Genomic DNA, 15605 nt, shown 5'->3' on the forward strand with positions numbered 1-15605 from the left:
CGCCCCAGCCCTGTGCCGCCGTAGCCGGGTTGTTGGGTCCCCATGCGCTGGGTCCTGTTGCGGTGCTCGGCCCGGGGATGGCTCTGGCAAGAGGTGACCGACCCCTCCAAGGAGGCACTGAGGTCCCGGTGGGGACGCCTGAGCCGTGGGGGATCGGGAGGGTTGCGTGGGCCTGGGTGGAGCTGATTTATCCCACAGCTTTTCCCTTGTGTCCCCCAAATCCAGTTGCGTTCCTGGGATGGCTCTAGGGCCATCCACTTCCACGGGTGTCCTCAGTGGGATGGGGGACACCCCCTGAAATGATGGGAGAGGGCCACGGGGAGGTCTGTGTGACCCCTGCATGCCGAGGAGCAGCTCTTGGCCCTGCAGAGCAGCACAGACCCACCACCCATCACGGAGCCGTCGGGCTGGATCTGCCCCTTGCCCAGGAGTGGGTGCTCTGCGGTTCAGGAGGGGTTTGCTGTGGCTCCGCGTTGATGACTTCCTTACAGGGAACAGACATTTTGTGCTCTAAGGCTTCTCCTGGATGTTTTTTCCATGCTCATCAAAGCTGCTTGGAGTTGTTTTGTTCTCACTATTTGCATCTGCTGGCATCCCTCCAGTCAGCACTGGAGGGGACAGCCCAAATTTTCACGCATCCCTGCAAAACGGGTGAGCTCTGAGAGCTCCTTGGTCCCACATAACCTACTCCCTGCCCTGAGATTAAGCACGCCCTGTCTCCTGCTTTATTTTTTTGGCCTTTTGGGGCTCCCGGAGTGTTTTAGAGGTGGTGCAGTGGCAGGGGCTGCCCACCAGCGAAGCGCAGCGTGGCTCGATGCGGCGGAGCTGGGGAGAGCTGGGATGGAGATGCAGGAGGTGGGTAGGAGTTGCCTTGGTAACGTTTACGCCGCTGCGGGTACATTTTTGGTCTCTTAAACAGAAGATACAGTCCTGGATTCACAGGAAGATGAGGTGATTTGTGAATGTCTTGGGGATTTTGATTTTCCTGAAAAATGCTGTAATATAACTGAATTCTTCCTCTGCTTTCAGGGCTATTCGGAGTCCCCAGACCTGGAGTTTGAATATGCAGATACCGACAAATGGGCAGCAGAGCTCTCTGGTAAGGAACTCGTCTTGGTGGATCAATCAATCAGCCATGATTTTCTTTCCTGGCTGTGATTAAAGGAGCTCTGTCAATTCCAGTATCTCGTTATTATTGTCTTTCAACACCTTATTCATGTTAAAAGGGAAGTGATATCGTGTAATTAATATTTTCAGCCTTCTGCTGGGTGTGCTTTTTGCGTTTCCCTCATCTTGGATAAAACTGCCATTAATGTGACCAAGTTGCAGCTTTCTCTGATGGTGCAGCTTGTTGGAGGTTTTCCTCTGTGCTCTTTTGGCAGAGCTGTACAGCTACACGGAAGGGCCAGAGTTCCTGCTCAACCGCAAGTGCTTTGAGGAGGACTTCAGGATCCACGGTAAGACCCTTCTCTTGGACCTCTTGCCCGTCTGGGGTGGGACAAGGATCTCCCAAAGGAGACACGGGGATTGATGCATTAATGCTGTGTCAGAAAGCTCGAGCCGTGCACTGACAATCTTCCTGCGGTTTGTACCGGAGACCTTGCTGGTGCGCGTGGGCTGGCCCCGGAGTGCAGCTCGCTGCCTCCAGCGCGCTCAGCATTTCGTGATGTTGATGTCCGAGGTGGTTCATCGGCACCAGGACGGCTGTGCTGGAACATACTGGCAGCAGCAAGAGCATTCAGCTGATTTCCCATCAGCTGCCAGCGCCGGTTCAGATGGATGTGATTCATCTAGTCGTCTGACGGAAGGCAGGAGACGATCTGTCCGGGCCGATCACGCCCGCCTGGGCGTTACTCCCAGGAGCACAGTGTTCCCTGAGGCAGCCCTGTTTTCCGTCATCCTGAATCCTTATGAGCTGTTCCTGTGGTGTTTATGTCCAGGACAGGCAGAGGTGCCCCGTGCCCTCAGCCTGGCTGCTTTGGCTTTTCAGTGCGGGACAAGAAATGGACCGAGCTGGACAAGAACCAGCACCGCACTCACGCCATGCGGCTTCTCGACGGGCTGGAGGTCACCGCGCGGGAGAAGAGGCTGAGGGTTGCCCGAGCCATCCTTTACGTTGCCCAAGGTGACACCAGGCTTATGCCCCCTTAGTTTCCCCTTTGCTAAGTTCAAGTAATGGATTGGAGGTTGTCAATTTGAAATATTTAAAATTGTTTTCTTTCCTTGCGTTTTTGATTTCACCTGGGATGTCTGGAACGAAGCTAATTCTTCTGGGAGCCAGACAGTTTATAGGAGTTTGGTCCAAAATTTGGCTGACTTCCCCGTCCCATCCTGGCTCCGCCAGACCTGGGCTGCGTTACCCACAGGAGCGCAGTTCCCTCCTCTGCGTCTGACTTCTTGCCTTAAAATGAAGGCTGTGTTTTTCATCCCCCCTGCAAAGAGCTCTGGTGGTGTGGGAGGGCCTCGGGATCCCTGTGGAGATGGGATCCAGCGAGGGTATCGTTGCAGGCACGTTTGGGGAGTGTGGCTCCGAGGTGGAGGTGCAGGCTTGGATGAGGTATAACATCTTCCTTTTGCTGGAAGTGGGGACGTTCAACGCTTTGGTGGAGCTGCTGAACATGGAGATCGAGTGAGTACTGGGGGAAAGCACTTTGGAAATGGCTCTGGAGCTCCTTGGCAGGAGTTCTTCCAGTTTGTGGCAGTCCCATTCCTGGTCTGTCTGTCCCTAATCTGATTCCTGCAGCCACTGGAATGACTCCCGTTGTTCTGGGTGGATATGTAATGTAGGATTATCCCTGATTTATACAGAAATTCACTATGAGCCATGCTGCCTGGCAGCAAATAGAGATGGGGCTGTTCCTCCTCCCTTGATTGCGCTGGGACCAGGGGACTCGTGGCAGCAGTATCTATTCCAGGGTTTGGCTCTGGTGTGTGGGTTGCTCGTGGCAGAGTAAAAATGTCTCCAGAGGCCCCTCTGAGGCTGTTTTCCCTCTGCAGTAACAGCGCGGCTTGCAGCAGTGCCGTGAGAAAGCCGGCCATCTCCCTGGCTGACAGCACCGACCTGAGGTACGGAGCAGGGCTTGGGAGGAAGGGATGCTCTGGGGGTGGGAGGGGGACCCCGAGTTTGCTGGTTTCTCTGGTGGGCTGGGACAGGCCAGCAGGCACCAGAAGGTGTCCCAGGGCTGTCCCAGCTTCTGCCCTGGCTCTGTGAGCATCGTCAGGTGTGCTTGGGTCTGCTCAGCCACTAAATGTCCCTCGTGCTCAGCCTGCACAGCAGGCGTGTGGCTGGTCAGGGACAGGAAAGCAGTGAACTATGGGAAAGCAGGTTTTTTTTCCTGCTTTGACTTGCTGAGACTTTTTTTTTTTTTCCCCCAGTGCCTGAGCACCGATCCCCTGTTGTGGAGTGGGTGCATGGAAACTGGCTGTGGCCTGGGCAGATCCAACCTCACCCAGAGCCCTGGGTGCCCGTGGTGCCTCCATAATTCATCCCAACCTCTGGTGATTCACCTGATCGCCTGCTTTTTGCAGGGTGCTGCTGAACATCATGTACCTGATCGTGGAGACTGTTCGGCAGGAGGCTGAGGGGGACAAGCCCGAGTGGAAGAGCATGAGACAGACCTTCCGAGCAGAGCTGGGTGAGCACCAGGCGCTCGGGCGATGATGGGATGGAGGTTTCCAGGGCTGAAGAGCAAGAGAGTGAGATGGGGTTTGGCTGTAGGCCTCAGTTAATAGTGACTGGCAACACTGGGTTGGTTTTGCTAGGCTGAACCTTGCTGGTGGGACAAAGCGGGGTGAGCAGAGGAAGCCAGCCAGCCTTTTCTGCTGTCTGGGTGCTCTCTCCCTGGGGAAAACATTTGAATATTGGGGCTGTTGTTTTCTCTCAACACAGAGGTAAGAAATTATGGAGGGTACAAGGCCTTGGAAAGGAAGTGAGGTGAGGATCTTGGAGATGGGAGGTGCAGAGGCCATGGGAGGGCGAAGGGGCTGGTGGTGCTGGTGGTTGGGGTAAGGACAGGGACGAGGCTATTGCTGCCGTGTGGTTCCAGGAGCCTCCCTGTACAACAACGAGCCCTTCTCCGTCATGCTGTTTGGGATGGTGACCAAATTCTGCAGCGGTCACGCTCCGCATTTCCCCATGAAGAAGGTGCTGCTCTTGCTCTGGAAAACTGTGCTGGTAAGGAGAGGCCATGGGGTGTGCCAACACGCGTCTTGTGGTTTGGCAGGGGAAGGAAGTTCTGCACTCTGAGCTGGCTGTAGTTGCTCCATCCTCTTTTTCTGGCATACAGCTGAGTAGTTCGCACCCTATTAAACCCATCTCCAGGTTTCACCCCATAGGGGAGCATTGGATATGGGTGTCTGGACCTGGATACCAAGGGGAGACCCAAAGCAAGGTCTCTGGCTGGGGTCTGCATGAATGAAAAGGTCCAGACACTTCAGTTGTGGGTGCCTGGACACCCTCCTGTCCCTTCTGCCTTTCACAATGATGAGAGCAGTGTGGGGACAGGCAGCTCTTGTTTTACACCCCGGGGAAGGATTTGGGATACCTGGAGAGTGGATTTGGGGAGGGCAGGTGGAGAAGCCCCTGGTGCCGTGCATCAAGGAGTCCCCTGTGCTCAGGGTGCCGTGGTCTCCCCTGCAGTGCACTCTGGGGGGCTTCGAGGAGCTCCAGAGCATGAAGGCAGAGAAGCGGGAGATCCTGGGCCTCCCGCCGCTCCCGGAGGACAGCATTAAGGTGATCCGCAACATGCGAGCTGCCTCCCCGCCCGCGTCCGCCTCCGATCTGATCGAGCAGCAGCAGAAGCGAGGCCGGCGGGAGCACAAGGTGAGGCCGGTGCAAGGAGATGGGGATGGTGACATTAATAAGGGGATGGCTGGGGTCTGGGAATGGACCTTGGATCAAGTTGTCCCCAGGATGTTCACCTGCGATCGAGAGGGCAGAGAGGGGGAAGCCCGTGGCCCCCCCGCCGCTCCCGGAGGACAGCATTAAGGTGATCCGCAACATGCGAGCTGCCTCCCCGCCCGCGTCCGCCTCCGATCTGATCGAGCAGCAGCAGAAGCGAGGCCGGCGGGAGCACAAGGTGAGGCCGGTGCAAGGAGATGGGGATGGTGACATTAATAAGGGGATGGCTGGGGTCTGGGAATGGACCTTGGATCAAGTTGTCCCCAGGATGTTCACCTGCCTACTCTTCTCTCTCCAGGCCCTCATTAAGCAGGATAACCTTGATGCCTTTAACGAGCGGGACCCTTACAAAGCTGATGACTCCCGTGAGGAAGAGGAGGAAAATGATGATGACAACAGTCTGGAGGGAGAGACTTTCCCCCTCGAACGGGATGAAGTGATGCCTCCCCCCACTCAGCATCCCCCCAGTGACCGCATCACCTGCCCCAAGGGGCTGCCCTGGGCCCCCAAGGTCCGGTGAGTCTGTGGGGTTGACCTTGGGCCAGGCTGTGGGGAGAGCTGGAGCGGGCTGAGGAAAACAGAAGCTGTTAAATATCGAGATCTTCAGCAGGGGTGTGGGGAAGATGGGGTGGTCGATCTGATGGTCGCTTTGGTGACCGTTCTCTCGGTGGAATGAGCTCAGCACCATCTCCTTTATCTGACCGCGAGGCTTTTCCCTGTGCCTGGGGCTGTGGGGTACCCAGATGGACAGGAAGATGTGACTCTTCCTCTTGTCCCTTTGCTGCAGAGAGAAGGACATTGAGATGTTCCTGGAGTCCAGCCGCAGCAAGTTCATCGGCTACACTCTGGGCAGGTGGCTGCCCGCAGATCCAGCCTGGGGGGCTGCTGATTTGGAGGGGGGATAGTGATAGAGGCTGCTAGTGTGGGGGCTGCTGTTGCCCTCTGCTTGGCAGCAGAGAAATCCTGAGCTCGTTGGCTTCTCAGGGTGGTGGGCTTTGTCCTGCCTCTGGGGGTGGCTCAGGTTTGCTGAAACTGGTGAGTACATCGATTAATTCTTCCAGCCCCTGCTGCTGTGTCCCGTCCCCCTGCACCGATAACAGGTCAGGGCCAGTGGTGTTTTGCTGACTCCTCTCCCACTTGCTCAGCCCTGTGATGGGAGCAGCCTTAAGTTTTCATCCCTGGTCTCCCAGGCTGGCTGAGCGCACCTTTCCTCACTGGCTTCATCCCTTCCTTACTGGGGTTGTCCCAGGGCAGTGGCCACCACCCTGCCTGTCAACATCGGTCACCACTAGGACAGGAATAACAGGGAGGGACTTAAAAAGATGATAGGGCTAGTGGCATCGATGGGGGGAGTGGGCTGTGGCATGAACCCCTGCTCTCTCCCCATGCAGCACAAGTACACATCTATCGCAGAGGTGCAAGTGCACATGGAGGACGAGTACCTGCGCTCACCGCTCTCTGGGGTGAGTGTGGGGATGAGGATGGGACAAAGCTCCCAGGCTGGGAGCTGGGGGCACTCAGTCCTGCCAGGCGTTTTGGCTGTCGGAGGGGCTGGGGGTTTGCTCTGCTGGGAAGGGAGGAGTGATTTCTCTGGGGCAGGGAGTGGGGTGTGTGGGGAGGCTTTGGGCAGGAGCTGGGGGTATCTGCCCTTGGGGTCAGGGAGCCTGGGGCTGAGCCAGGCCCACTGCGCTGGTGGCAGCTCCTGGTATGAGGTTTTCTGGTCTCTCCTGGCACCAGGGGGAAGAAGAAGTGGAGCAAGTCCCTGCGGAAATCCTGTACCAGGGCCTTCTGCCAAGCCTGCCGCAATACATGGTGAGCTGGGGAGCACGGGGCCCTCGTCCTGGGGCCTCCCTCCACTGCTCTGTCCCTTTCCAGTGATGCCCCCCAAAGTTTCATCCTGCATATACTTCCATGTTACTCCCTCCTGCAGTGGAGAGGGGGGCCTGTAGCCAGTCCTCCCTCTCCCATCCCCTTTTCCATCTCTCCCTTCTCTCCAGATTGCTCTGCTGAAGATCCTCCTTGCCGCAGCCCCCACCTCCAAAGCCAAGACGGACTCCATCAACATCCTGGCAGACGTCTTGCCGGAGGAGATGCCGTGAGTGACCGTGGAGGGCGAGCAGAGGTGCTGGGTGGTGGGTGGGAAGGGAAGGGGGGATGGGAGGGAGCCAGGCAGGGTGGTGCAGTTTGGGCTGGGCTGTGCTGAGGCCTCCTGGGTGATCTGACCATCTTCTGCTTGGTGGGGTGCCAGGAATTGGGCATTGCTGCAGGAGCTGGCTGCAGGTGGCTGCTGAGGGCCTGGGGGATGCCGAAACCTCCGGGGCTGGCGGGGTGCGGGCAGTGCCTCACCTCAAGGATCCCTCTGTGTCCCCCAGGACCACGGTGCTGCAGAGCATGAAGCTGGGGGTGGATGTCAATCGGCACAAGGAGATCATCGTCAAAGCCATTTCCGCCGTGCTGCTCCTCCTGCTCAAGCACTTCAAGCTGAATCACATCTACCAGGTGAGGCGAGCCAGGGTCTGGCAGCCCCCCACAGGGCTTTGGGGATGGCCAGGACCCAGGATGGGTTCCCATTCACCCTCTTTTCTCCCCAGTTTGAGTACATGGCCCAGCATCTGGTCTTTGCCAACTGCATCCCGCTCATCCTGAAGTTCTTCAACCAGAACATCATGTCCTACATCACTGCCAAGAACAGGTAGTGGGAGGGGGCTGCCCAACCACATCCCTGCCAGGTGTGGGGAGGGGGTCTCTGCTTGCTTTGTCCCCCCACAATCCCTCCCTGGCTGTGGCTTGGGTGCAGGTAGACCCAGGGAGGTGCCCATGGCAGCTGATGGGTGGGTGGGAGGTGTGGGGCTGCGTTGCCCCCAAGCCAGGTAGGATCTGGGGGAGCAGCATGTGACAGCCCCTCTCTTTCCTGCAGCATTTCAGTCCTGGACTACCCGTATTGCGTGGTGCACGAGCTGCCGGAGCTGACAGCAGAGAGCCTGGTGAGTTGCTCCCTTCTCTGCCAGGTCCTGGCACCCCGGGGTGCTCCCCAAAGGGTTTCATGGGTGCAGGGAAGCAGCAGGGCTCCAGCACCCAGCCCTGGGCCGCTCAGCACTCCTGCGCTTGGCCCCGGCACTGCTGGGGCTTTGGTGTGTGGCTGTCGGACGTCTCCTGCCTGTGTGCTGTGTTCTAGGTCCTCAGGCAAGGGTCCTCAGACCAAAACAGCCTCTCCTCATCCCCGCTCCGATCTCTTGCCTCTGCTTTCCTGCAGGAAGCTGGGGACAACAACCAGTTTTGCTGGAGGAACCTCTTCTCCTGCATAAACCTCCTGCGCATCCTGAATAAGCTGACCAAGTGGAAGCATTCCCGCACCATGGTGAGGGCCAGGGAACGTGCTGGGGCTCAGCCCAGCCAGACTGGGCTGTTGCTGGGTCCTTGGGGTGCCCTTTGTGCTGCCCCCCAGACCTCACTGGGGATCGGCAGGCGAGGGAGGGTGGGTGGAATGGGTGAGGGAGAGCGCACACTGCAGGGAAGGGGTTGTGTGTGCTGGAGGGGGTTGGCACATGTGTGACAGGAGGTACCCACGTACCTGTCCCAGCCATGTCACCCCTCTGTCCCCGGCTGCCGCGGGGGGCCGTTCCCTGCAGATGCTGGTGGTGTTCAAGTCGGCGCCCATCCTGAAGCGGGCGCTGAAAGTGAAGCAGGCCATGATGCAGCTCTACGTGCTGAAGCTGCTCAAGGTACAGACCAAGTACCTGGGCCGGCAGTGGAGGAAAAGCAACATGAAAACCATGTCGGCCATCTACCAGAAAGTGCGGCACCGTCTCAACGACGACTGGGCTTACGGCAATGGTACGTCCTTCACAGTGGCTGCAGAGCATCCCTTTACCCGCTGTCCTTCCCGCTGCGTGCAGCGACGTGTCTGTGCCCAGAGCTGTCCCTTTGCTGCCCTCGGCCGGGCTGCAGGGAGGGATTTGGGGTGGTGGCGTCGTGGGGAAGAGGGAAAGGGCTGGCAATGGCTGGTGTTGGAGCTGTTGCTGGCTGCCTGCTACGTGCCCTGCATATTGATCTTTGTAAGGACCTGCAAAGACCTTTCCTGAGGGTTTGGGGCTGGCTGAAGGGCCCCCAGCTCCCCTCTGACACCTCTCTTCCCTCTGCCCAGACCTGGATGCCCGGCCCTGGGACTTCCAGGCGGAGGAGTGTGCCCTGCGCGCCAGCATTGAGCGCTTCAACTCGCGTCGCTATGACCGGGCTCACAGCAACCCCGATTTTCTGCCCGTGGACAACTGCCTGCAGAGCGTGCTGGGCCAGCGTGTGGACCTGCCCGAGGATTTCCAGGTCAACTATGACCTGTGGCTGGAGCGGGAGGTCTTCTCCCGACCCATCTCCTGGGAGGAGCTGCTGCAGTGACAGATGTCAGGGAGGCAGGAGGGGGTGCTTTGGGGAGATCTCGAGCCCAGCCCGCTGCCCAGGGGCAGGGGGAGGGAGGTTTTGGGGGGGTCTGTGGGTGCCTGGACCCCCTGTGGTGGGCTCGGGAGGAGGCTGGAGCTGTGGGGTCCTTGCCAAGACACTGTCCTGCCCCTCTGCCTCCTTCCAGGCTGCACCAGGCTCAATCCTGAGCGGAGGGTGAAGGCTTGGTGGGGGCCCTGGGAGTTTCATGCTGGGTGGGGGGGACCCATGCATGCCCCTGGGCGATGCTTTTGGAGGCAGCACCAGCATCGCCCTCCTGCCCCCCACCAGAGCCAAGAAGGGGGTGCAGGGAGTGGGGCAAAGTGGGGCCAGGGCCTCTTTGGCGCTGCTGCGGGACACGGGGAGCGCGGGGGCTGCTGTGGCAGGAGAGCAGTCTGCCCCCCTGCCCAGACCCTGCCTGAGGACACGGTGGCAGGGCTGGGGACACTGGGAGGGCGATGGCGGGGGGTTGAGGGGCTGACCTCTTGCTGATGGGCTGGGGAGGGCTGGAGGCTGCAGTCTTCCCTTGCCCCGCTGGGTGGGGTGGATGAGCTGTACATATAAATATATATATTTCGCGATATCTCTGACCCCATGGTGTCTGGGCTCTGTCTGTGTCCCCGTCCCTCCTGCCCCCGGGCAGCAGCAACGGGCGGACCCAGCGATGGGGCTGGGCTGGTGCACGGGGTTCATTGTTCCGTGTCCTTGACGCCACTCGCTCCTCAAATCCCAAATCCCACTGGGGGTGGGTTATGTGTTGCTGAAAGATTTAATATTTACCTTGCAGCTGGATCTGCGGGCTTTGGGGAGCTGGTGACCTCAGGGGGGTGCAGGCAGGAGCTGGCAGCTTCAAGCAGGCATTTGCCTGTCCCCTCTGCTGTTCTGCCCTGGCATTTCTGACACTGGTGGTGTCACTGGGATTTTCTTTGGCCCCTGCTCCCAGGGAGGAGCCAGGCATCCAACCCTGGCCTTGGAAGAGCTCATCCTTGTGCCTTGTCGTGCCTCGGTTTCCCTGGCAGAGAGGCAGCAGCAGCCCCTGCCGGCTCGGGTGCATGAAATCCTGGGGGCTTCACCCCTGGTTTGAGGGGGGAGAGGCAGGGCAGGGGCAGTGGAGGCTGTTTGCTTCCCTGGCCCCCTGGAGCCCCAGGCTGCTGGGGAGCGGCTGGCACCGGCCTCAAGTTGTGCCAGGGCAGGGTGAGGTTGGGCATGGGGAACAATTCCTTCCCCTTGGGGTTGTCAGGGGCTGGAAGGGGCTGCCCAGGGAAGGGGTCGAGTCCCCAGCCCTGGGGGGATTTAACAGCCGGGCAGAGACGGTGCTGAGGGCCAGGGTTTGGGGGTGGGATGGCAGGAGTAGGGGAACGGTTGGGTTTGGGGATCCTAAAGGGCTTTTCCAACCCAAATGATCCTGTGATTCTTTGATTTACCAGCCGTCGCCTGCTGGGCCGAGCCTGTGGTGCTCCAGGAGTGACCCCAGCTGCCGTCCCTGCCCTGGGGCTGGAGGGGAGAGGTGGTGTGCGACATTGGGGTGCCTCGGGGTGGCACAAAGGGTGGGGGCTGTGCTCTTCCTGCATCCCCCTGCTCCCTGCCCAGCCTTGGGGGTGCTCAGCCCCTGCCCTGGAGGCCGCTCCAAAGGCAGGAGGCAGCAAACTCAGCCCTTTGTAGCCATCAGAGAAGCCACATGGGCCCAGCCTCGAAGGCAATGTGCCTTTCCCCAGACCGTGGCTTTGGGACCCATCCTGCCACGGGCAAGGGATGGCTGGTGACATTGAGCCAGAGCCCAGTGACCCCTCCAAGGTCCCCAGTGCTGCACCCTGACCTTGGCCCCCCGTGAGCAGCTCGGATCGGGGTGGATGCATCCTGGGCCAGATCCTGCTGGGGGGTGCAACCACCCATGGCATTGCAATGGGCTTTGCATGTATTTGCAAAGCATACTGAGCCCCCCCAGGGTGCTTTCCTTCCACCTGGGTGCCCCCAGCACCCACCCCCAGCCCCTGAAACCCAGTCCTGGTGCAGGAGCCGGCCCGGGGGGGCCTGGCGGGACCCTCGCCGATGAGGTGTGAGCCGAGCCCAGCTCTCCATCACACCTCGCTCCCCTCCGCCTGCGCCAAAATGTTCCCCAGCTGTGCCGGGCGATCACAGACCGCGGCTTTTATAGCGCTGCCGGAGCCATAAATAACTTATTAAAAATGTGTTTTATTGTTTATAAATGAATAACAAAATCCCCGCTGGTGGGAGGGGGGGGCTGCGAGAGCCAGGGCACAAGCTGTCCCAGGCGAGGGTGGGCACCCACTGGGTGCATGGACGGGCTGTGGGCTGCCTCCTGGGGGGCACCCAGGGGTGCCAAGCCTGGTGGGTGAGGAACAACAGCCATGCAGGTCTTGGAGCATTTGGGCTCCCTTTGGCTGGAAACCTTGCTTTTTGGCCCAAATTGGGCTAGACCAGCAGGTCGGGTGCCTGCACGAGGGGGTCATGGTGCCCGACCAAAGTTCCCCCCGGCCCCAGCATCAGGATGCGGCAGAGCAGGAGCTGGGGGCAAGGCGGCATCGCAGTTTTGGGGTTGGTTTTTGACACGAGGGGGCCCTGGGGGGTGTAACAGCATCTCCTGGCGATGGGGTGAGCAAGGGGAGGTCCTGTTCGTGACTTGATTTGGGCCGTTTGCCTTGCGGTTCGGGGGGTCGCACTGCTGCGACCTGGCACTTGGAGGGACTCGTGGTGTGGCCTGGGACCCCCAGAGGAGATGAAGGACATCGGATGATCCCCCCTCGGACACCCAGGACTGGCCATACAGGTACCACTGCTAACGGGCTTCCTGCAGATCCCCAAACTGGGGAAAACCCCTCCAAATTGACCACTTGTACCCCCAACACCCCAGCTGGGGCACCCGGAATGGTACCAGGGACGGGGCTCCCACCCGCCGGGATTAAAGCACCTCCCCTCCTTACTGATCTGAGGGGTGACAGGCATGGGGCGACCCCACAGGGGCTTCAATTTAGGTGTCCTTACCCCTGCAGCCCCCACCCCGTACTGGTTTGTTGCCCATTTGTTGCCCCGCGCGTTGCAGGAGCTGGTGACTCTGCCCAGGGGTTGTCCTGGACCTTATTTCCTCTCTGAGGGGGAGCAGAAAGGGCTGCTGGTGGTTTGGGGGGGCTTTGAGGGCTCCTTGAACATGGCTGGGGCTTTTGCTCTGCCCCCCAGTAACTCCCCCTGAGCACCAGTAGCTGTCCCAGCTTGCGTGGGTCTTCCCAGTATGGTTGAACTGGCACATGAAGAACCCAATTTCTGCCATTGCTGGCTGCACTGGGCGGGGGGGAATGGCCAAATTTCAGCTGGGGAGGGGAGTGTTACCCCCAAAACAATCCAGTGCCCCCTGCCATGGTGCTCCCCTGGCACCCCTTGCTGGCACAGTCCCCTCCCTGGACAGGTTGGCGCCCCCCAGGTCAGGCACGGAGGGTCTGAAGGCACAGGGGGGTGCGGGTGGGGGGGCCAAGAGGCTGCGCCCCTGCTGCAAACTGCCAGGTATCTCCATCAAATCCCATTCTCTGAAGGTGCTTGGGGAGGGGGGGACATATTTTGGAGCTACTTTTGGGGTCCCGAGCTGCCCGGGCCAGCCCCACTGGGGTGGGCTGGGTTTGGGGGTGACCCTTTTCCCTCCCCCAGCAGCACCCGCCTTGACCCCCCTCACCTGGGCGGGGGTGACAGCAGTGTGATGGAGTGGGGTGGGATGCAGGAAGCTGTCGGAGATCGGGGTGCATGGGGAGGGGGGGGTAAGGGTGACCCCACCCAAACTGCTCCCAAACCCTGGTGCTGGAGGGAAAGGGGGTGGGCGGGGGGAGGCCGTGCAGGGAGTAGAGGCTGTTGATGCTGGGGTGGGGGCCGGGAGAAGCGGGGATGCCCATGAAGCCGGCGATGGTTGCTGTGACAGCGTTGGGGTACGGAGACATGCAGGGGGACGGGATGCTCTCGGGGGGCAGGAGCCCCGCAGGGCTCCCGGGGCCGGAGCTTGGCCACAGGTTGTTCTGCAGCTGGAAGAAAGGAAACACCCCCCCAAAAAAAAAGAAGCCAGAAGTGAAGTGGGGGGAGACCAGATGTAGGTGGGGGCCACATTCCCCCCTCCCTTGGATCTCACCCACCCACAAGCTCCAAAGCGATGGATGCCTTTGCTTTATTTTAATTGCCTGGGGGGGTTGAATCCTGGTTGAAATCTTCCTCCCCCTGGGCAGGGGGGGAGCTGTGGGAGAGTTTGGCATCGGGGATGTGTGTGGAGCGGAGTTTTAAATTATTTTTATGCTTTTCTATGTAGAAAAAAAAAAGGTAATTTTGCAGAAAAGGGGGGCAGGCAGCAGTGATGGATGTGGGACAGCTAAAGGGGTTTTCTTGAGGGGGGGGGGCACCCCAAAACCTGCCCATTTTCCCACTGGAGATGGAGGGGGACATAAAGCAGCACCTTCTGCATGTGGCAAAATGTGACGCTGCAGCTCTCCTCCTTTTCCACCTGGGGCCAAGGGCGGGTGGAACCGCAGGGCCCATGGGAGAGGAGGAGCAAAAATGGGTGATGTGGGTCCGTGGGGACCCCGGGTGCAATGGGGCAGGACCCCTGCCCGGGGTGGGGGGACAGGGCTGGGCAGGCAGCATCTCTCACCTCCTGGATTTTTCCGTATCGTTCCCGTTTCCGCCACTTGGCCCGTCGGTTCTGGAACCAGACCTGGGGGATGGAGGAGGGGGCTGAGGTGCGGGGACCCCTGCCTGCCCCGGGCGAGATGGGCAGCCCTGGTCCACGCTCATCTTCCCAGCAGGAGTAGAGCCCTAACCCGATGCCCCAGCATCCTGGTAAACTGGAGATGGAGGAAGCCGCCCTCGTGCCCAGCTCCGAGCTCACCAGCCTTTTTCTCTACCAAGAGCAGAAATATCTCTTATTGCTCTTGGAAAACAGGCAGTCCCGCTCTGTGCACAGTCCCTTGTGCTTCTGGGCTCTTTGGGTCCCGTGTGGTCACGATGACCCACCCGCATGTCCCCTCCGTGCTGCTGGATGGGGCTGGGTGCTGGAGCTGGCTGGGGTGGTGACAGCTCCAGGGCTCTCGTGGTGACAGGTAATTTCATCTAAATCCACCCCAAATCAGGGCTCGGGGGCTGTGGTGGGTGCTGGCTGGCTGCAGGCTCGGGGTGCGCATCCCCTGCCCTGGGCCCTGTCTCCAGCTCCTGCCCCACAGGGAGGGCAGCACCCAGGACTTGGCGGCTCGAGGGACCCAGCACCCGATGGGTGCTCCCTGCTCACTTTGTTACTCACCCACCTTCCCTTTTCTCCCCGCTGGGTGCCCCCTCCAGCTGCCTCTTCCCGCTGGGAGCCTCAAACCACACGGGAGACGCCTCTGGAAGGAGCTTGCATGATGCTGGTGGTGCTGTGGTGGTGAGGGAGGGGCCTCATCCTGCCCCACAACCTGGGATGCACCAGCCCCAGCCATGCTGAGCCCCTGGGATCCCCTCTCCTGGGATGGCAGCTCCATCGCTGCTGGCCCTGGGCTGGAGGGAGCTGAGCTGGGGGAGGCTGGGGATGATGGATGCACGGGGGGGATGACGTTGGGGGATGCTGGGGGGGGGGGAAGTAGGCAATGACCTCCCACAATTTGGCTCTTCCCACCCCTTGGGTGCTGCAGAGAGGGGACAAGGGGAGCTCGGAGAGGCAACCGGCACCCGCACCCCGTGGCAGTGGGCGTAAGCAAGCGCTTGGGCTGGGATTTCCCCTCCGGGGCTTAGCGAAATCCTCCTGGATAAAACACCTTCTAACTCAGCATCACCCTGCGGGGGAGGGGAAAGCATCCCTCCAGCTCTGCCCGATGCCACCCGGGGTGGCCGTGCCCATCCCTGCGGGTGCCAGGGCCCCCTGCCCGTACCTGCACCCTGGCTTCGGTCAGGTCTGTCCGTAGTGCCAGCTGCTCACGGGCATAGACGTCAGGGTAATGCGTCTTCTGGAAGACCTTCTCCAGCTCCTCCAGCTGGAACGTGCTGAAGGTCGTCCTGTTCCTCCGCTTCTTGCTCTTGCTCTTGCCCAGGGGCTCAGGGAGCTCAGGGACCCCGTGTTCCCGTAGGCTGCCCAGGGGTGCTGCCAGCAGGCACCCCAGCTCCCCCGGGGCTTTCAGGGGGGCCCGGCAGGCTGTGGGCATCGCTTGGTACCCACCTTTGCATCCCTTCTGGCTACCTGGCAGGGGGAGAGGCACGAAGATGGGGTGGTGTTAATGGTGTTAATGAAGCAAAGAGGCCCCCCCCAACCCCAAACCTC

The 15605-nt window shown here is 60.2% G+C and overlaps 1 protein-coding gene across 1 annotated transcript; it reads left to right on the forward strand.

Moving 5' to 3' along the window:
- The first annotated feature begins 6 nt into the window (after window positions 1-6).
- STRIP1 (striatin interacting protein 1) lies at window positions 7-9818 on the forward strand. Its single transcript, XM_035895969.1, has 20 exons — window positions 7-855; window positions 1030-1099; window positions 1383-1457; window positions 1991-2125; window positions 2509-2629; window positions 2998-3066; window positions 3529-3635; window positions 4047-4174; window positions 4640-4822; window positions 5199-5416; window positions 5688-5781; window positions 6292-6363; window positions 6638-6712; window positions 6898-6995; window positions 7273-7399; window positions 7492-7592; window positions 7818-7884; window positions 8154-8258; window positions 8530-8734; window positions 9045-9818. The coding sequence occupies exons 1-20, from the start codon at window positions 538-540 to the stop codon at window positions 9290-9292; spliced, it is 2616 nt and encodes an 871-aa protein (XP_035751862.1). The 5' UTR covers window positions 7-537; the 3' UTR covers window positions 9293-9818.
- The last annotated feature ends 5787 nt before the right edge of the window (window positions 9819-15605 follow it).

Source organism: Egretta garzetta, unplaced genomic scaffold, assembly GCF_000687185.1.
Source record: "Egretta garzetta isolate BGI_Z169 unplaced genomic scaffold, ASM68718v1 scaffold616, whole genome shotgun sequence".
Taxonomy (NCBI): domain Eukaryota; kingdom Metazoa; phylum Chordata; class Aves; order Pelecaniformes; family Ardeidae; genus Egretta; species Egretta garzetta.

Bases quoted from the DNA above. Each gene is read 5' to 3' on its own strand.
- STRIP1 (XM_035895969.1), top strand. From the start codon at position 538: ATGCTCATCAAAGCTGCTTGGAGTTGTTTTGTTCTCACTATTTGCATC. The intron at 3,636-4,046 runs GTGAGCACCAGG...GTGTGGTTCCAG, and splicing joins GACCTTCCGAGCAGAGCTGG to GAGCCTCCCTGTACAACAAC. The intron at 6,364-6,637 runs GTGAGTGTGGGG...TCCTGGCACCAG, and splicing joins TGCGCTCACCGCTCTCTGGG to GGGGAAGAAGAAGTGGAGCA.